Source organism: Temnothorax americanus, unplaced genomic scaffold (assembly GCF_048541705.1).
Source record: "Temnothorax americanus isolate GAGA-0224 unplaced genomic scaffold, ASM4854170v1 Scaffold1, whole genome shotgun sequence".
Taxonomy (NCBI): Eukaryota; Metazoa; Arthropoda; class Insecta; order Hymenoptera; family Formicidae; genus Temnothorax; species Temnothorax americanus.
This window is the reverse complement of record NW_027509230.1, coordinates 9,409,778-9,431,567: the sequence shown is the minus strand read 5'-3', so window position 1 is coordinate 9,431,567 and position 21,790 is coordinate 9,409,778. Positions and strand designations below refer to the sequence as shown.

Below are 21,790 nucleotides of genomic sequence, written 5' to 3'. Positions count from 1 at the left end.
AATATTACTATCTTATCGTCATAGGCTTAACCGAATAGAAACATCTTACCGATCCATCAAAATCACTGCTATCAAACGTAACGAAGAGTCTCGACACAATTTTGTTCATTTCAGGGCGATAAATTTCTTTTGCATATATCCTACAATACAGCCTCTTCTTGAACTAAAATAAGCTACATAAAGCATTTGAAATTAGAGACAAACTTTATTGTGAGTGCTTATAACTAATACCTAAACGCCGTCCACGTTGCAGAATAGAGGAAATTTTATTTTCTTAACGCGGTAATCACGTTAGATATACAATGTAATAAAAATTCTTAAATTAAGTGGAATAAAATTTAGTTATAATTACGAAATTATGTACACTTTATATATGGAAACAGATCCTATATTTCGTTAGCCCAAGCCAACAAATAGTCGATTTCTTCGATATCCATCTTGAAATGATAATTAGGCGACGGATAAACTTCCGCCAGCTTTGGAAATCTTTGCGATCTCCTCCTTGAATTTTGCGATAGTCTCTTTCGCCAGGGTCAACTTTTCTTTCAAATCTATCACTTCAAGTCTTATCTTGTTGCGTGCCTCCATGATGTCCTTCATCGTAGATTCCTTCAATGCCTCAACTGCAGGAATAATTATAAATTTGTTAAATTATCATCAAATTAATCCAAGATGAGACAATTACAGCGCAATTACGAACAGTCTGTATTGTGTCGCCAAACCCCGAGCGTTATAGGTCTACTGGAACTTAGGAGATGTTGCATCAACGCTGTTGGATCTTGAAAAACTATCTCCTCGTAAAATTCGGACACTAGACTTTTCTTCCCCAACTGTATCTCAGGCGTCGATTGAAACAATTTCAGTATGTGATATATTGTTACCTGAAATTAATTCACTTTCTTTACGGCTGATAAAATAACATTCGAATTCGGCAAATATCTTTCTATCTCTTAAACTTACGGGACGTTCGTTCGGATCGTGAAAGTAGATCTTAATGACTATCTCGAATTCTCCCCAGCCCGTTTCCGTCAACTCGTACGGCGGCTTCGTAACAATACGATTAGGATTGTTGTAACTCTCGTGCAACTTGAAATGCACCTTCTTCACGTAGGTGGACATGTCCTCGTTGTGGTACGGCTTGACGTACACGGTCCATTGATGCGTGTGTCCATCCTCCTCCCTCTTCTTGCCAAAGTAACGTGCTATATTTCCGTAAACTATAGGCTTGACTATGGTAACTCCCTGTCACGAGCAAACCATTCAATAAAGTAACGTGTCAAGTTTTAAAAATTAAACGAACAAAAACAGGGCACAAAGCCGTACCGAGATGTTCGTGTTAAGTTATTTAATAAACATTGGTTGTCAATTTTTATCATGCAAATCTTATGACGCCAAAATATTTTAGGTTATGTAATCGATATTTAGTATGTTTTTTATTTAACTGAACTAGTATACATTCTCTGTACTTTAAGTAAAATAGGTATATTTTTGAAATTTAGCGAAAGCGAGAAAGGGAGTTATAGCGCGGTACTACGCAGCAATAAAAAACAAACCTATCAATACAGTTGTTCATTATTATTTTTTAGGTTACCTTCACTCTACCACCAGAATCTGGACCGAACTCGTTCGTAGATGCCATTACGTTCGTGATAAGCTTGAAAAATCACATATCATTAATAAAGTCGCGATTCTGAAAAATTATTCAAACAACGTTTTTCTCTTTTTCAATGCTTCCAAGTGTTTTTTCTCATGTTATAAATATTTACTGCAATTTTTCAGCGCTACGTAACGGACGCCGGAAATACTAGAAATCAATATGGCGGCGCATCAGCGCGTACTTTAAATATAAATTTAATATATCGTTCATCGAGATATATTCGAAAATGTAGAATAAATTTTTGTGAGAAAAAACCAATATCTTAGTAATTAAAAATAAAATTTTATTCTATACATCTCCGCTTCTTCGTCAGAAATATATCCTGTATAACTTTTTGTATAATTTTCATAAACACACGCTTACCTTTTATTTTTCCTCCTGCATTCTGTAGAAAAATATTGAAGAAGCTTACATCCTGATTAATATCTTGCATTAATGTTCGTCATGTATATACTGAATAAAAACACATTCGTGTTCTGAATAAACAACGTGCAGCTCGCAGAATAAATCTCTCCTACATAACTCGTCAAACAGGAATATCTAAATCAGTAGATAAACTCATAAAATTGCATGTGTTATTTATTATATATATGTTTCTCATCGATCGAGATACACACATATCCATAATCAAAATCCGTAATTCAGCTACTTAATATACAAGATCGCAACGTATATGTTAGACAACGGACTGAATTGTAACGTGTTCGTTAGCTTGAATCGGAAGTATTTATCGCACAATCTAAGGTATTGTACTATGTCTCGAATACCTTTACGTAGTCGAGTGTATTATTATCAACGTCACAATTTTACGATACTTTGGATCCGCCTCCTGGAAGTCTCTAAGCATCCGACAATTTTCAAGATAATGTTTGAAATATGGATGTAAAAAAAAAAAGAGAAGAAAAATCTGCTTTTTCAGATTCGCGAGAGAGCGCTTCGAAGTATCTGCCGAACGAGAAAGGGATACATAGGGTTCTGTTGTGGAACCACATGTAAACATCGTGAAAGTATATTGACTGTCAGGATAATATACTTTTCTCCGGCAAGAAGCAAATACTTCAAGGCGCGCACTGGTCGAAGGACACACGCGCGAGTCCATACGCTTGTCTAGAAAAATCAATCTTGTCGTCTAAAAAACGCGTTATACACACGTTCATCAGGCTCTTCTCGTCGACGATCATCCCTGTATCACAATATGTTCTTCTCGCTACCTACCTAGACGCCAATCAAAAAATATAAAAATCACAAAACACACGCGCCGCAGCGTGTATGCGATCGTCGCACGAAACCTGCGTCGTCGCGGAGGATCTTCCACTCGTGCCCTATAGGCTTTTCATAGGGTACACCGTCGATCGCGCTTCGTCTCTAGCTCGCTTTTTGACACGGTGTAGGGTGTAGGAAGAAAAGGGCTCGGATGCGCGCTGATTCACGTACGCGAGAAGGGGCGGGCGGCAGCCAGCTGCCGAATCTATGCTGCTTCAGTGTCTCGGTATATCAACGGTAGGGAATAGCTGCGTCGTGCTTTACCAAATTCGTTGTTATCACGTGCGTAGTAGCTTCCCCTTTCCTCGGAATTGCTCGTCTAGATATCCCGGGATCTGAAAATTGAAAAGTTCCACAACGGGCATTTTAGCGTTTACCGAGATACGTGCGTTGCGGAGAGAAAAAGAGCAATCTACATGATAAACGCAGACTGAGAAGGATATATGTTTCTCTATCGAGGATACATGCTCTACCAGATTTGCCACAAAGAGACTTTATTAGCATTGAAACAATCGAGATCAGCTGCTATGCTACAGCTCCGACCTTTGAGCCTTTAATGGATAACTTTGCCCTCGCGGTGCTATCGTTATCTTACGCAAAAATATATGTATAATATTGCACATGTGTAAGTATAATTTTCTTTGTGTAAGGAGATACAATCCATTTACGTGTGTCGTCTACACTTGCATTCTGTTAATCCTCTATAGATATATTGCCCGAATATAATTAATCTCATAAGTTTTTTAACTAAAAGATACAATCTTCAAAAATATATTATTTAATTCTATCGTAACTGAATTCGTTACTTTTCCTAATCGATCGGAATATACGTTTAATTTTCTACATAATTATCGACAACCATTACATTAATAAATATAAATTCTAAAAACTGTTGTCATCGTATCGCTGTGAATAAGCTTAATATATGAATACATATTAATGTTTAGTACCATAACAATTTCGCAATATCGATGCTTATACTCATACTTTCTGAAAAAATAACACAGATAAATATAAATGCAGATTAATAATTGTCCAGCAAGAATATGATTGTAAAAACAATCTTTTAACAATTCAAACAAGGCTAACATTATGTGACGTTATATAACAACATGATTTTATATAGCGTAAACATATAAAATTTATAGTAAAGCACACAGGTAACACGTTTGTGTCCCAGATCCATAGGAAAAATGCATGCGACGAAATTTTATGAAAGTTCATAAAAGTGGTTTGTTTTTTGACGGATGCAAACGATTTCAGGATGAGGTTTTGATTAGATACAAGAAAATAACTCGTTTTTTCCACTATAGCTAACAGTGTCAGGTACTCTGGGAACATTAAAACATAAGCGACGCATAGGAATTAAATATTTTATCGGTGTAGAGTTTCGGTGCCGGAAAATTAGCAAGCAAGCGGGAAGGTACTTGCTCTCGCCATCTCCATTCTCAGCAAATAAAGCACGCTCGAGGGAGGAAAACACAGTTGTTACGACTTTGATATGATAAATTCTACCTTTGGTTTCGGCCGATGAGTGTCCACGGCGTCTATCGGCAGGTGAATCTTTTCCATCTTGCAGCCGTAGGCGACCGGTGTTAATTTCACAATGGTATGCAAAGGTACTTCTAAGTACGGTAATTCATCTGAAATAGGAAGACCTTGATCTGAAATAGGAACAATTTGGACCAACCATATAGAAATAAAAAAACGGTCTGCTCGGATATTTGTTTCTGCGTGTTAATGGTCGTATTAAAGAAGAATTTGCACAAAGAGAATAAGAATAGCTACTCCGCCACACGATCGAGCAGACAATTGCGTCACTATAATCCGCTTTTGCGTGCACGACCATTTATCATTTATTTTCTCGATACATTTTAATACGTCGAAGGTCAAAAGTTGCACTTAGCGCGTCTCGATACTCCAATCTCTCCATTCTTAGGCGTCATCACGTGCTCAGGCGTGTTACGCATCGAGCACTGACGACTCGAATCATTTTATTTGCGCACAAGTAATCGAGAACAGATTTCAAAATATCCTATGAGAGAGATATTAAATAATAAAAAATAAATAAATAATTATGAGATATATACTGACCTGCATTTTTGTCCAAGAAGTACGCGAGTAAACACCGTATGACCGCTTGATGACAGACGACTAAAACGTTACCCTGACGTTCCAGCTCCATTATCACGGGCTCCAGTCGTGCAACGAGATCTTCGTAACTCTCCCCTCTTGGATAACGATACGAGAATTTGTTTTGATCTCTCGCGGCAAAGTCCGTAGGATATTTCGAGGCGATTTCTTCATAACTCATCTCTTCACATATACCCTGTGATTCATAAAGAGAGGCAAAGATGAGAAATGATTAATTAGCTAGTCTATCAAACGCTTTAACTTACGGCGTCAATTTCGTTGAGAGCCTTCCACCTTTCCTGCGGTGCCTTTACGTCAATCGCGGTCTGAATGGTTCTCTTCAGCCAGCTAGTCCAAACTCTTAAACCCTATATATGCAGATACAATGTCGTTTAACTGTTTAACATAACACGGGATGAGATTACTTCAAGAGTCAAGTGATCGCGATCAAAGTAACATGCGGAGAACAACAATGCTTTACATAATTCATGTAAAGTATGCACATTTTAATCTTTGAATATGTAGTATTTATCCTCAATTATAATTTTCTTAAATGGTCGTATCTATTTATCTTCATATTATTAAAAAACGGAACTATAATGATCAGAATCAAAATTAAATAAAACTTTTTATTGCGATATATATGTATATATAAAAGCATATAATAATTAAATCGATAAATTATATGTTGAAAAGGTCAAGGAAAGCTACCTGTATGTTCTGATTACTGATATAGTCTGCCAATGCCTTGGCATATTCATGTCCCCGCTCGCTCAAGTCCGAATCGCCGCCTATCCTGCCATCGACGTTCATCAGGCTCTCACCGTGTCTGGTCAAGTAAATCGTGCGTGGCACAATATGAATGTTCATAAGATAGTAAACTATTCTACTTTGTATATGGCCTTCGTGCTTATGGACCAGCACCTTCTCGCCAGTGTTGTATATTTTCATGAACGACAGGTCGCTTTCGCGCTCCTCGTCCAACGGCTGATATTTCTCCTGATAGTGCTCGATTCGCAGCATGAAATCCGCGAGCACATCCTCCTTCTTCATATTCGCGTAATCTGGACTACTGACTTTTACCTTGCAATAGAAATCATCCTTATGGAACATATAAATTTGTGAATCCTATATTTATTAATATAAATCATTAATTGTTAATTTACGAAAGACTGTGACGTAATAACAAACCGGTACTTCCATAATATTCTGCTCAACATTCTTCAAAACCATTTTTACAATATTAATCTTATTAATCGCAAAAGTTAAACTGGAGAGAGTTGATATTAATTAATTTTCATATATGTAGCGTAAAGTATAACATTGTCCAGCTGGCTATCTTCTGTTTCTCAAGTACATACTTCCATAATATTCTGCTCGACGATCTCCGGATCATTGCACACCGACTCGACGAAGAAGAGCTTGAAGCCCATCTGGCATACGACGATGTCGCGTATGAGCTGGCGTCTCTCGACCGTCGAGTTGGTGGCGTCGAAGACGGCCACCTCGCCGTCGCCGCTCTCCAGCCACTGGCAGACGTCGTTCAAAGCGTCCTTTGCGCACTGCGTGCGTATCGCCATGGCCTTTATGTTGTCGGGACGGAAGAAGTCGTGGCATTGATAGGCCGTGGTGGCGTGCCGCCTGTACTCGCCCAGGTTGAAGACCTTCGTGTTGATGCCGATCCAATTGAGATATCGGCACAGCTTCTTGGATATGTAGGTCTTGCCGCGAGCCGGCAGCCCGACCATCGCAATCACATGAGGTTTGTTCACGAAATTCGCACGTTCACCTACGAAGAAGATGAAAATATGAAAATTACGTATCTAATAGAAATTGATATTGGACGAGAAATAAATTCCAGAGGAAATTAAATACATGAGAGATCGTTAATCTCTTAACTGACCGAGTTATTTCTGTTTCATCTGTTTAAATTGAATATGTTATGTCATATTGATTTTAATGCCGGTTATACGATAACCCAAAATCCGCTTCAATATTACGGTATCAAGATATGCCAAATTCCGTTTCCGCGCGACAGATGTTCGTTCTGATTTCGCAATTAATATATTATATTATCAGCTGTAATTTTTTGTTAGAACTGTGGTTTACAGTTTTATGTGTGCATGTATGTACACACACACACACACACACACACACACACACACACACACACACACACACACACACACACACACACACACACACACACACACACACACACACACACACACACACACCCACCCACCCACACACACACCCCCCCACCCACACACACACACACACACACACACACACACACACACACACACACACACACACACACACACACACACACACACACACACACACACAAAAAAAAAAATATAACACATAAAATTTGTGTCAAATATATATATATATATATATATATATATATATATATATAATAAAAAAAAACGTTAAATTTTATATAAGACCTTCGTCGTTACATCACCTTGTAAGTGACTTAAATGCGACGTCTTTTAACTCTCTTACGAAACTAGATCTAATCATATACCAATACGAGACACTTGGAAAATTGTTTTTCGTCTAAATCTGACACCTCTTGCGCGATAAGTAGAATGTATAATACGCGCGCGGTTCTATCATTCTAATCGCGAATCTCGAATTTCTCTAAAGAATGTCTGAAATATCAAGATATAATATAACATACAGATACACTTGAGAGTCAAGGTATGGCTGAGATATACATATATTTGAAAAAAGATAAGATACTTTAGGGAATTTACTCGAGGTCTTTTGACTCTTTTTAAAATATAATTATTATTATAATTATTTCTTCAATCGTATCGCTGTTGTTAATCATAATCCGTCGATAAGTAAGCCTGCCTGCCTGAAGAGTAAGGTCTGTAGTGCGCGCCCGGTTTTGCATTTGCGTATCTTCAGTCAACAAAATGAGTCATAATAATCTCAAGTGGCCAGTCTTATCGACTTGTTGATGCGCTTGGCGCATATTATATCTTCTTCGGAACGATATTTATCTGACGAGTCTGCTTCCTCGAAAGGCGATAATATGCATAATAATATGAAATTATTTGTCCTCGCGCGCGAAGGAAACGAAGACCTCTGATGATTTTTAAGATTTTTAATATGCCACATGCGTCAAGTATATTATGTTCCGCTTGTCAAAATTTTCCTTCGGGAAGACAATAATGTTTTATCGATGCTTATTTTTTTTTATCTTTTTTTAATTCTCAAGGCTAGAAAAAGAGATTAAAAAATGATAGGAACGAACACACGAAGAGATAAATATTTGTTCTTTTATCTCATTGTTTCCTTTCCTGTTAAAATAAAAGACGCTACGACGAGAAAAAAAGCTGCATAATAACGCAGGATAATTAGAAAGATACACAAGACAATGCAGTTAAAAAGATCTCAAGTAGACGCGACGATCGTTAAATTCTTTATCGTCTTTACATTGGAGATAAAGATATCGGGTAAACAAATAGGATTTCATCTTCTGTCGTTCTTAAAAAAAAAAAAAAAATACACATAACTATTCTTGAACCAGAAAATCGAACCGCGTGCTTTCTCCTCGAGCGGGTTGAACACGTTTTCCCACTCGCGTTTTCCGCCGACGGGGGCGGGGGGGGAGGGGAATCGCGCCGATCACCGAGACGGCGAACCGGTGTGGTCGATCGCATATACGGGGGAGAAGACACCCGGTACATTGACCGCGAGATCGGAGACCTTGAACTTCCTCCGAATCGCAATCACGAGCTCACGTTCCTCGCACGTGTTCGACCTTACGAGTGCGTGGGGGAGGGGCGACGAAGGGAGAGAGGAGATATATATATATATTGTATAGTTGGGGTATATGTCGTAAGTACGTGCGCGAGAAAGAGAGCAGGATAGGACTCTCAAAATATTACCTCGTATCGGGAACGGCTTCGTCTGGATGGTGTCCGACGTCGGCGGGGTGTAATCCGTGTAATGCATCTCGATTTGGGAGTCAGTCATACTACGCAGAGCTGATCCGTATCGCCGCGAAGGAGGGTGACGACGCGAGATGGGGAGAGTGACGGAGAGCGAACGGTGGAAACGGTTCGCGTGCATTCATGCGCGAGCCAACCCCGAGAACCACGCGCACCGTACGACCGTACCGACTACGCGTACTGACTGGTACTGACTACTGTGGACTACTGACTACTGACCGACCAGGAACGAGAACGAGCCAACGAGCACGAACGACGGACGGTCGAGAGACGGCCGCCGCCGTCGGGTATCATACGTCACCTATCAGAGCGGCGCGGTGGCATCAGGGAGAGACGCTCGGCTCGGCCAGCTCCGGGCCGGGTTAGGTCTGCGATAATCGGAGCTCGGAGCTGTCGCATTTCGTATTCTGTCTCTCTCTTGCGCGCGCGCATGATTCACATTTCCGGATTGTCACAGCCCTATTCTCGAGGTGTCTCGAGGATTCCTCCCTGCTGAATAAAAGGAATAGAAGGGTCTGTTATACTAGGCAACCTCCTTCATAGGCAATGCGGGAAGCCTATATGTGGCCAATATCCAAATCCAATAAATCCAATTGAGAAAGATAATCAGATATATGATTAGTTTCCGTAGAAACTTTCAAAAATTTCTAGCCCAAACAGGTACTCACATACACGTCACGTGCAGACTCAGGCTACCGCGACGTGCAATGTGAATTGTCATAGCCGGTCGCGATTCGCATTCGCGTGCCGGTTGGAATGATGTTATTCCTTAAGTCGCTCTGTCCAAGTCGTAGTTAGAGATAGGTTTTTATCAGCTGTATTGTTACGCTCTCTGCATTTACAATGTGAAATAATATATAATGTAGACACTGGAGAGGAATAAATGGAGCAAAGATAAGAAACACAAATATATATATAAAAAACAAACCCGAAAAATTTATGTTATATTTTACGTTGAACTCGAGTCCAAGTCTCCATGGATCTGTACGATCATCCAGATTCAACCAAATGTACCTCCTGAGGCATCTCCTGAGATCAATTCAAGAATGCAGTGTATAGTGGACACTGTGTATATAGCAACAGTTTTCAATCATATAATTCTCTCTTCCTGCATTGATCGAATAACAAAAAATTAATAATTCGTTTACATTAACGTAGTACTTATATGCATATACATATATTGTTAATAATAGTACCTGAATTAATCGTATTATTAGTTCAACTAAAAGGGCAAAATATAGCCGGGCTCGAGGATGGATTAAAGGAAAATTACCGAAAGTAGATTTTAAAGATTTCCTTGCATTGTTGAATATCCTTCTCTTATTCTATCTTCTTTCTCTTATTTCCCCCTTGTGTTCTATACAATATACACACACAGACTATAGGGCACGGGAAGGAATGTGAACAGAGAACGGTAAGTAAAATGATTGATTAGTGAGCAATGCTATAAAAAAGTGTAAAATATTAATCCATCCATAAGGAGGTATAAATAGGCATTTTAATATCTATAAAAAAAGAAATTAATTGAAATATAATTTTATCACAATGGCTACGTTTACACCCAGCGACCTGATCGCGGCCTGACCTATATTGTGACCCGAAGTAGGTCTAGTCATCATTCGTTTACACCGAAAGAAACCTAAAAATTGACGGGATCGTATTTGGTCAGGCCGCGATCAGGTCGCTGGGTGTAAACGTAGCCAATATACCAGGTGTATGATGCCTATTTGGTAGGCATTTATTTATTAACACCTCGTATATACATGATTCATCCGCTATTCTGCTCTAATAATGCAGGGGCTATCATCTCTCACATGGCAGAGTTTCGAAACTTATTGCAAAAAGTCGGAAAATCTTTTTGACCACGATTACATCCAACTGACAAAATAATGATAACTATTTCTTTTTATAATTCAAAAACTCTTAAGCTGGGTCTACAATGCGAGTCGCAAAGTCGTGAGTCGCAAGAATTGACCAATCACGGTTATTCTCCTCAAATTCGACTGTGATTGGTCAATTCTTGCGACTCACGACTTTGCGACTCACATTGTAGACCTAGCATTACTTCGGAAAAAATTTCGGAAAAGGAAAAATCGTCTCACTCAGATTTGAGTACGAAATACATTTCAAGATTGGCTGCGTTTTGCCGAACCTCTGCTTAGCCAAGCACAAACTAGCAATTGAAAGTAGCAATTGATTGGTTCTTACCTTTGGATCCAACCAATTACACTTAATTGCTACTTTGCGCTTAGCTAAGCAGAGGTTCGGCAAAACGCAGCCAAGATACAGGATTCTATTCGTGGGTTTCCGAACGCCCAGTTCCGTGTTCGGTCCCGGCTGCGCCGAGCAGCGCCGAGCAGCGCCGAGTCGCGACGAGTGCGCGGAGCGGAGAAGTGGAGGAGCGCGATCGCGATCGCGTCATTCGCGATTCGCGTCTGTTGTCTGTTTGTGCGTGCCGTCCGGTCCGGGAGATTAGAGCGCGAACACGGAACACGTTGTGTTGACGGACAACGGGCTGACAGCCTGGAGCGGACCTCGTATTTCTTCCTTCATATTTTTCCGCGCCGCGCCGAACATGATAACCGTCGTTCGACGGGCGACGACGCGCCGGACAATCCCCTAGACGTAGACGAATCGGACTATAAATATCGAAAGGAACGCGAGGCGCGACAGGGATTTAAATTTGGATCATATATCGAGCGGCGCGGCACAACCGCCACAACCCGGCCTGCCTGAGGGGTAGGACGAGGATTATTTTAAAAACGATTGGGAGGCGGCGCGCGGCGCTTTTATGTCGGTTTCGATGCGACGCGCATCCGCGATCGACGTCAACATTAGGATCTTCTTCGCGTAGTCTCCGTTTTCGTCGTAAACTTCGTCGTTAATATGGGAATAATACTGTCCAGATTTCAGGTGAGTATCCGAGAGCGGCCGAGCGTGTCGAGGTTTCCTTCCCGACGCTTCCGTTGAGGTTAACGTGGCCAACGTACGCCAGCGTCCCCCCCCCCCCGCACTTATCTATCCGTTCGCCGAACGATTGCCAAGCAATATTACCAAATGTCATTCTATCACCTATTTATAGCCGTGAATCCGTTTGGATGACGACAGAGACCCGTAATCGTGTATAGACGGTTATAACTTTGGCTCGAAACAACAACTTTGGGTTCTTTTTTTTTCTAAACGAGGTGCACGTAGCCGTATATAATTGTATTATCTTTTTCTGGTATCTTTTTTTTAAAAAGTCATGTGCACGTATACGTATATATATTGTGTGCATGTAACCTTGGGTTCGTCGCGTGAGGCGATTTCTCGCCTCGGGTGCCCACCATTGTCATGAGTAAACAAAAACGGCTGATAAATTTATTCCGCAGGATATTGTGAAAGACCCAAATTAACATTCAATGACGAACTTTGTTCTAATTTAGATGCGTCACCGAAGGAATTATGTTACGGATGCGCGAACGATACGCGATATGTTGCTTCGTAAACTGTGTGAAATCGAATTATTTTTTTACTACGGATTTGGCCAGCTAGCTATGTAATTTATTTCCTTGTCTGCGCAGTCGTGCTGGAGTCTGTACAAATCCTGCTCTATAAAAATAGAATATGAAAGAAATATATTTTTTACAAGTTTCATTCCCCCAATTTTATTCATGCTTAGTTTAGTACTTTATCAAATATTACAGAAAAATTTATCCCAATTTTATTTTTATTTTTTCAAGATAATTTCTGCCGTTTTATCGCGATTTGCTAAACATCTCTGTGTAAAGACGTGTATTTATGATTATGAGTACACGCGTTATGATATAAAATTTATGATTTCCAGAAAAAGAAGACGACCATTGAAGTTTTGGAGAGTCTAGACGCAGTAAGTATTATTTTGTTCGTTGTACCATATTACGTTAGATATTGTAAAATGGCATTATATAACTTTCTGTTTTAACAGCAAATCAAAGACATCCAACAGTATGGGCAGACTACGGAGCAGAGACACAAGAAGATAGTTGGAACCATCATCATCTATGGAGTTATCCTTTATATTATGATAGCCTTCATCTTTTACTTTTGCTTCTTCCCAGCTTCGTTGTACGATCAGCTCTTTTATATAACACCGTTACTGTTTTTTCCGATTTTGTAAGTACACAAGTGCGAGACACTTTCTGATTATAATTGTACAACGTATGGAAATAATGGAAAAATTAAGCTTGTATGCAGTGCGTGCAGTGTAAAGAAATTGATGCCAACGATATGAGCAAAAAGAAAGTGTTATATTGCTTTATAATTCATTCTGAAATAGTAAGGAGAAATTATGTAAATATTTCGACTATACTAAGTCTTCTTCAGATAAATCTTCAGATTGTAAAGAATAAGATTGAATTTAAAATATAGCCATAATGGAATAAATTAAATTTAAGTTAATACTAAAATTAAGTTAAAATTACCACGAAACTTACATACACAAAACTTGTATTATATTAAAATTTTAAAATAACTATATGTATGTTCACATACATATGTGAACATAATATGTGAACATAAGGTCAATAAGAGGCTATGACAAAGGATATAAACTTTGTGTTTTTATCGCTTAGTGTTTCTATCCTTTATCACAGCTCCTTATTGACGTAATGTTTTTATATTTGTTTTATTTTTAATTCTTGAAGTATGTAAGTTTCGTAGTAATTTTAACTTAAAATCGTTAACTTATGCACTCCGTTATGATTATTTTTTAACTTTAATCTTATTGTTTATGATCATTTTATGTACTGAAGAAGATTTATTGTTGGTATAGTCGAAACGTTTACACGATTTCCTTACTATTTGAGAATAAATTAATACAACACCTTCTTTTACTCGTATTGTTGGCCCATTATATTTCTTACATTGTAGCACATGGGGTTTTGGATAAAAAATGTAATCAAATATACATATTTCTCTTTCAGAATACTTTTAACAAAGAAAATGGTTTCATGGTATTACAATCGTAAAATTACTCATAATCGAGAAAAATTGTCTACGATTGTAGCAGAGAAAAAGAAGATATTAACCGAAGTTAAAGATACGGAGACGTACAAGAAAGCTAAAGAGATATTATTAAAATTTGCACCAGATGAATTTAACATGTCACCTGTGAGTAAACTAATGTTCTTATTATTATTTATATGTCAGTTAAATATTTCGAACATAATAATGTCAAATGAACAAAGCTTAAAGCTAAAAATATATAATTTGTGTTATCTTATGTTGTACTTATTTTTTCTTATAAGTTTGATTTTATACTTATTAGGTTTTATTTCTTTTTTTACAGTTAACTCCAAAGGTCTGTCGTCTTCAGAATTCATAATACTTATGAATATGTTCGAAAGTATAATGAGAGTAAAATATACGTAATACATATGTGCAATTTAATTTTGAGGAAATAAATTACAAGCTATATTTAAAAAAAATTTTTTTTTTGAAGATATATGATATAAAATAAACATATAAAATTAATGTTTTTGATTCTGTTTCTAGCTTACCCAAAGAGTGTCAGCACCATCTGAAACACCTCGGCGTCCTACGCCACAGGCTATAATATCTCCTCTGCCTAGTGAGTTAAGAAGAAGAATTATACCGACTCAAAATTACCCACAAAATATGCAGATTGGTGCATCTGGTTCTGGTCAACCTACACCTAATATTAGACCGATTAATCAACCTTCAAATACTCCTTTCCAGTCTAGAATAATTAATCCTGCAGCCATAGGTTTTCGTAAGTAAATATATAATACTATAATACAATGATTTACGAAAATATTGCACTTATATATATTCTATGGTATATTGCACATTAGTTCATTAGTCATATAGAAATAATTAACGATCGCATATATGACTAGGATCACCATTACCACGACCTGTATTGCCGCATCAAAGAACAGTGATCGATCGTTTGGTTGATTATTTAGTAGGTGATGGTCCTTCAAATCGCTATGCTTTAATTTGTCGACAATGCGAGTCGCACAATGGAATGGCTTTGAAAGAAGAGTTTGAATATTTTGGTGAGTAAGATGCTTGTCTTTCAAAGAGTTTTCCCCAAAATATATTTAAACAGACAATATATTATCTAATATATATATTTTTTGTGCAGCATTCAGATGTTGTTACTGCGGTTTCTGGAATCCTGCAAGAAAACAAAAGCCTTTTGCTCCAAAATTAGAGTTTGATAACTCCGCTACAGCTTCGAATACACCCGAAGTTAATTTACCTCCTAATACAGACGAAGAGACAATAAAACTTACTGAGCTGGAAACATGCACACAATCGGATACAGGTATGATTTTTCTTCATTTATATCGATTTCTCTACTAATTTTATTTTAATCTAATTACCGCCAATGTTTTTAGTTTGTAGCATAAATAATAAAACTAGCATCTATATTTGTGCAATTTTTTATTTTTTAGATTCAGATATTGAAGTGGTTGAAAGACCAGGCGAAACATCTGACACTCCTGAATCAGAAACTAAGGAGTTATTAGATGAGAATGAATCTGATAAAGTACAGTCGTAGCATAATTTTTTGAATAAATTGCCTGAAGGCGAAAAAGGATATTTATAAATCAGAATTTCAAGTAAGTTCGAGATAAAAATAAAGAAGTAAGCACACAAACGCGCGCGCGCGCGGAAACGTAAATGAAGTAAATTATAAAGTATGTTGACTTTTTCTTAACACATAATGAGAGCTAGAAGTGTAAAATATCTTTTTAGATCATAGATGTAATTGTCAATTGAAACATTGCTATTAATAGAGAAATCGTTGCTATAATTTAAAAATAACAAATATATGATTGTTGGTAATATACGTAATGAAACTTATAGACTTTTCGTATCTAAGTTTTGATTATATAGCAGTTGCAAGACAATTTGTGGAAAATGTATGAGGATTCTATACTTATGATTATAAACGATCATTATCATTCCAAATCTTGATTTGCCTGGCATTAAGGTTGTTACCGAATGCAAAAAGGCTGAAATAAGAGCGAGAAAATCATTAGTCTAATTTTTTTTTTTAATATCGTAGATTTCATAGAAATATTTATTTGCCACAATATTTATATGAAATTACGTTTCATTTTTACGTAGTTTTTGAGGCACAATTTAATCAAATGCAACAAAATACTTTGAACATTGCACACATGCGAAAAGTTCGTGTTGCATATCAATTAATAATGTATTTTTTATAAGACTGCCTATCTTATCTGCAGATCATTATTCATATTAGGCTACAAATTTTTTTGAGAAGCTACGTTAATCTTTTCTTCGTATATTTGAGCTCAACCAATCATGCCTTTTATCTGAATACTGCAATAGTTGCATACGTTGCTTTACTGAACGAAAGACGAACTTTGCGTTTTCGCAATTATTTAACAAATAGTTTAGATATAAGGCTCTTGTGAAACATGAGTTTTGTTATGTCAACATATGATTTTTTTAAAAGGAGGAACAATGAAAAATATGCATTTTACAACAGGTATTGCCTTTTTGCATGAAAAATTATTTAACACGTCGATAGCTTCTAGATTAAATAGTATCATGATAAACAGGAAATCTGAGAATGCGCTCTATATTGTGTTACTTATGATTACACTCTACTGTGATTCTAGATAGGCTAATGAAACTCATGATTAATGTATATCGGCTCGTATTCGACCTTAATGTAACTGTGAATTGTAAAAACTATGAATGTGTGATTGTTTCTCATTATATTGTACTTTTTTGCTTCCTCAATAAGGAATTGTACTGTCATTTTAGTGTGATAAATTTGTATGTAGAAGAGCTACTTGAGCGATTTGCAAAATTCTTGATATAATACAAATTTTAGACAGAATTCAACTAGTTTTCTTTTCTCGCCTTATCTGCGTAGTTGTTACATTCTGCCAGTAATATTAGACGTAATAACAATTTTTTATTCCGTTCAAGTGCTATTTATATTAATTCATTTCGTTTTTGCTTAATTTCGAGTATCGTATCGTAAGTCCCTCTGCATATATCTGAGTGCCGGATATAAAGGATTTATAATTTAACGCCGATTTCGATTGGGTTTTCTATGGAGAAATGGTCATCGATCGAATAAAAATTAACGATTTCTGGTTGGATTTGAAAGCGGATCTTCTCGATTTATTAGAGTAACGCACCTCTCTGCGCCACTATCGCTACATTAATTTATTCACTTATATGTATAATTTTTTAATTAGCCTGACCCTGATCTCTTGTCCACCCGTTGAAATTCCCGCGTTTTGCAACGCGTCATTGGACATTGCATTATATTCGTTACTGCGCACGCGCGAAAAATTCGGTACGGGTTCTCACAAGATCCTCTCGATGTTTCCTCGATCCTCGGCGACGTGTTCTCAAAAACATCAGGCTGCGCTCGCGTGTCGCGTGGGCGCGCGCGCGCGCAGAGCTCCCGTGTAAATTGGCCTTAACTTACGCGTCACGCGATAAAAAAAATAATAGTGCCCATTCGTCGGCGGACCATATCGTTTGAGGTAAATCTAACGATTTTTCCGGCATCGCTGTGTAATTCGTCGGGGGACGCGCGTATATCGCGAGATCGGACACCGGCCGCGATGTTCGCGTTAATAGTATCGCGCGATACACCTTATCGTCATTGATATCGACGCGAGCGTGTCGGGTTCCCGACGAGTGGCTCGTTTCCGCCAATTTTCACCCGTGCCTACGCATAATGACGTGTGAAACGTCCTGACGGAACGTTTCTAATTACGATTTAACGCTGACGAAACATGATATCCGTGTTTACCGTGCGCCGTAACGAATCACATTAGGTAAAAGTCACGAAAAGTAAAAACGAATCATCCTTGGTGATCGAGCCGTTTCTCGGGCTGCTCTGACGGACGCCATGTCCATTCACGTACGGATGATGGTCGCGCCGATCACACGACGATCTGACGCTTTATTGCGAAACGTCGAATGTGTGTTACATTTTGCGCGAACCTGACCGCCTTGTTGAAAATGATCTCATCTAAACGTGCTTTAGGCTCCACCTTGGGTGGGAGTCGATCTATCGACTCCAGCAAGTGGTAGTTCCCTTAATGTTCCATTTTGATGTTGGCGATGATTTCGTTTCTCTACAAAGAGGATAATAATCTGAAGTACTTAATAATGCGTCTTTTGCAGGCCAGTAAACATGCCGGAATTGACGGAGCTTGACAAGGCGGCGAGCTCGGAGCCTACCAAGGTGGAGCTGGTGGGTATCGGCTCCGCGACCGACTCCGACTCGGACGATACTATTCCGGAATTGGAAGATGCCGGCACTCCCGGTACCGTTGGTTTTCCCGGCACAACGGTCACTGGACTTCCCATTGATATGGTGTCCAAGGCCAAGCAGAGCCGCGGTGAAAAGAAGGCCAGGAAGCTCATGAGCAAGTTAGGATTGAAGCCGGTATATGAACTGTTTGAATATTTTAATATTCTAATAAATTTATTTCGTTGTCCTCGAAATGGGTTGCAATCTCGTAAATCTTTCATTCAAAACTTTTAACTTTTTACCTTTTATAAACTGGGACATATATGGGATCAAATTTAAGATTTGCTGATTATAAGGGCCACTTCAATCGAGCTCCGATTAATTTAATCGTTAATTAGTCCACTAAAAATGACCAATCGCATTTGTCAATTCGCTTAATGAACAAATGCGATTGGTCATTTCCAATGAGCTAATCAATGATTAAGTTAATCGGAGTTTGATCGAAGTGGCCCAAAGTCTATTGTGTTGAGTCGCATATCACCTTTTATTTTATATTCAAGCCAATTTTGTTTGCTTACAGGTTCAAGGAGTCAACAGAGTGACCATTCGTAAATCAAAGAACATTCTGTTTGTTATAAACAAGCCGGACGTTTTGAAGAATCCAGCTTCGGACACGTATATAGTATTTGGCGAAGCAAAGGTAAGAAATGAAACTATGACTGTAATCTAATAATAAATATTGCATATTTATTGAACTTCTATGATGATTTACCAGGTTTCGCTAATTATAACAGAAATCGAATGTTGACAAAACCTTGGCAGACTGACATTTAACAATTATTTGTTACTACATAAATTTGAATTATTTTATATATATATTTTTAATGTTTTAAATGTATTAATAATTTTCTGTATAGATTGAAGATCTCAGTCAACAAGCTCAGGTAGCAGCGGCTGAGAAGTTCAAGGAGCCACCGGTTATACCAGCTACTGAGGCTGGCGGTAGCACTACGGTGAGATATATTATTTGTAGTTACAGAACAAAATATATATGTCCATTTGGAACTGAAGTATTATTGTGTAATATCATTTATCGTTATTTTTTTTATTTTGTAATGCTAGGTTGTTGCTCCTATACAAGAAGAATCAGAAGAAGAGGTAGACGAGACAGGCGTGGAGGAGAAAGACGTTGATTTGGTCATGTGTCAAGCTAATGTATCGCGAGGGAAAGCTATTAAAGCTCTTAAGAATAATCAAAATGACATCGTCAATGCTATCATGGTGAGTTTGAAAATATATATTCGTACATTCATACTGTACACATTTAAATATTTTTACGTAACTACATGATGATCGTTTCAAGGGTTTCGCTTATATTTTTACTATCAGAATAAAAATTATGTTGAATACATCTTGGCAGGCTGACTCATTTTTCATCAATAAACTATACTCGACAGATGTAGGAGTTGTTGATTAATCTGGTTATATTTTTATTTCAGGAATTGACAATGTGATAGAGCTGCTTAGAAGTAGGATGTGCTACGTGATAGCTGGCGTTCCGAGATCATAATTTGATTATATGTACCAAAAATCGTCGTTTTTTTTATTTCATTGAATTGAAAGAACAAGCCCTACGATACATTGTGACAGGAGCTGGGGGTAATCTGTAATTGTCTCGAAAAATTGAATCCACATGTATATACAAAATTCGTGTAAATGAAAAGGTAAATACATTAAGATCACTATATATTTTTGGTTTTTTATTGCGTATTTAAAAAGTGTACGGTATTGGTATTTTTGAGTTTTCTTATTCGTGAAAAGCTTCGACAACTGCAATTATAAACAGATGATATTTATAAGATGTAAAAAAGAAAAAAAGAGTTGGTTGACCATCTATGGTTAAAAAATACGGTGGATAATTATACAATACATTAGATAATCAGCCGTCGGTATTCAACTGACTCTCTCTGAAATTCAATCATAGAACAGCATATCGATAATCGATATATTAAAAGATGATAAAATCAATCCTATTTAATAATTTTAATTGTAGGATTAATTGAATCAATACGATATGCGTATTGTTTATACGAAATATTTAAGAAATTTATGAAGATTTTCTCACACTTATATAATTTTGAGCGAATTGGTATACGAAACTGACACGAGATGGCTTTAACAGTATCTCGTCGGTGCTTGAGAATAGAGACCCTATAATAAGAGATTGGGCTGATGGTTTTGATTGGTCCGCCAGTTTTGTAAAAAGCAAGAGAACAGAAAGAAAAAGAGATGTAAAAGAGAGAGAAAACGATATGAATATATGTATATCCTTCTCTCTCGCACAATTTTGACAAAACTGGTCTTATGACCAGTCTCTTGGTACAGGATCTCTACTTGAGAAATTGCCATCGTGCTATTTTCCACGTACGGCATAATATAGTAAAGTGATTAAAAAATAAATATATTTAGAAGAAGTATGATAAATATATTTATTAAAATGAGTATATTTTAATTAAAAGTATTGATACCGAATTTTTACCTTAATATTGTAATTTTGCTTATTGTTAGATCTCTATACCGTTATTTTACATTATTCGGACATTTTTCTTTAATTCACTTAAGAAATATTTGTAATACGCTCTAGTATTCTCTTTAAATTTTCGGAACAAGAGATCGTATGTATAATATAGATTTTTTTTAAAGGAACGAAACTTTCTTTGTTACTCTGCGTGTTTCCGGTTACTTTACAAATATCTGTTGAAGTTTAGGAATCACAGATATCGAATCAGAATGTATCTTACGGATATATATAGGTATATATATCTCGCTAACTATGAATAAAAAACCGCGGTTTGGGCGATCCCTCGCCGCAACGTGACGCCACGACGTTCCACGAGAAGTTTTATAAGCCGTTTCGCGCACGTGTCGTCGTCGAATATCCCAGAAGATGAAAGAGCGAGCGCGAGGAGAACGACGTGCGGACGATGAGCAGCGCGATATTGCCACGTATAGAGGATGTGCGCTTTCCCATCTACGATTTCGCGCTTATATTTGAGATTTCGGTCTCGTATATGACCCGCTATCCGCGCGCCGGTGACATCTGGCACGGATCTTAACGCGCATTATTGCCCGCAAGAAGCGTTCGCAATATTGTCACGTAATAAAGGAGAGCGCGGCTGCCCGGAAGATCACCTGGGGAATGTATAAGCCCTACGTACGTACCGCGGAGGGATCGCGTTGGGTATCGTATCGGAAAATCATTGAAATCCTCAAATCGCAAATACATTGAGACATATTGAATATGACTGAAAGTTTTGCCGATTCGCGAGATTCGCAGCTTGCAAGTTGGTCGCCGACCTCTTTTTGAATTTTGTCCGTTCCCTTTATTCGACTTCCATGAGTTCCATGTATCCCAATATCGATACGCTATTAAATTCGTAGTGTCAAATTATACTAGCTCAATTTGAGTCATTTTTAATCATTCCTATAAGTCGCCACTGCTCCTACTCAACATGT

The 21,790-nt window shown here is 37.8% G+C and overlaps 3 protein-coding genes across 7 annotated transcripts in view; 1 reads left to right on the top strand and 2 right to left on the bottom strand.

Moving 5' to 3' along the window:
- Positions 1-247: 247 nt before the first annotated feature.
- Positions 248-21,790, bottom strand: part of Gas41 (YEATS domain-containing protein 4 Gas41) — a 232,870-nt gene continuing 211,327 nt past the window's right edge. Inside the window, exons 2-5 of one of the 2 annotated variants that reach the window (XM_077404192.1) lie at positions 1,592-1,711; positions 961-1,242; positions 701-881; positions 248-623 (exon numbers count right to left, since the gene is read on the bottom strand). In XM_077404192.1, the coding sequence (XP_077260318.1) occupies positions 451-623; positions 701-881; positions 961-1,242; positions 1,592-1,639 (684 nt within the window). In that variant the 5' untranslated portion in view covers positions 1,640-1,711 and the 3' untranslated portion in view covers positions 248-450. Of the gene's footprint in view, positions 624-700; positions 882-960; positions 1,243-1,591; positions 1,798-21,790 lie in introns of those variants that run through there. The other variant, XM_077404183.1, reaches the window with a different exon arrangement.
- Positions 2,219-9,363, bottom strand: Pfrx (6-phosphofructo-2-kinase/fructose-2,6-biphosphatase). Of its 4 annotated transcripts, none has more exons than XM_077404113.1 (7): positions 8,965-9,360; positions 6,415-6,842; positions 5,765-6,136; positions 5,320-5,421; positions 5,015-5,249; positions 4,436-4,584; positions 2,219-3,255 (listed from the first exon to the last, which is right to left on the bottom strand). In XM_077404113.1, the coding sequence occupies exons 1-7, from the start codon at positions 9,146-9,148 to the stop codon at positions 3,199-3,201; spliced, it is 1,527 nt and encodes a 508-aa protein (XP_077260239.1). In that variant the 5' UTR covers positions 9,149-9,360; the 3' UTR covers positions 2,219-3,198. The 4 variants fall into 4 exon arrangements, with proteins under 4 accessions (XP_077260239.1, XP_077260249.1, XP_077260258.1 ...); XM_077404123.1 differs by having other exon boundaries at positions 4,436-4,563; positions 8,965-9,353; XM_077404132.1 differs by lacking the exon at positions 2,219-3,255 and adding an exon at positions 3,398-3,910 and having other exon boundaries at positions 8,965-9,363.
- Nacalpha (nascent polypeptide associated complex protein alpha subunit) lies at positions 11,398-20,021 on the top strand. The gene is given in 14 exon segments (XM_077421575.1): positions 11,398-11,940; positions 12,854-12,895; positions 12,974-13,161; positions 13,971-14,157; positions 14,336-14,347; positions 14,542-14,779; positions 14,907-15,068; positions 15,158-15,340; positions 15,471-15,570; positions 18,181-18,469; positions 18,855-18,974; positions 19,192-19,287; positions 19,397-19,555; positions 19,774-20,021. Coding segments are annotated over 14 exon segments (1,818 nt in total). The 5' UTR covers positions 11,398-11,913; the 3' UTR covers positions 19,789-20,021.

Excerpts from the sequence above, each read along its gene's own strand:
- Pfrx (XM_077404113.1), bottom strand. The coding sequence starts at position 9,148 with ATGCACGCGAACCGTTTCCACCGTTCGCTCTCCGTCACTCTCCCCATC. Across the intron at positions 6,843-8,964 it reads GAAGCCGTTCCCGATACGAG|GTGAACGTGCGAATTTCGTG; the intron begins GTAATATTTTGA and ends TCTTCTTCGTAG. Across the intron at positions 5,422-5,764 it reads TCAGTAATCAGAACATACAG|GGTTTAAGAGTTTGGACTAG; the intron begins GTAGCTTTCCTT and ends CTGCATATATAG.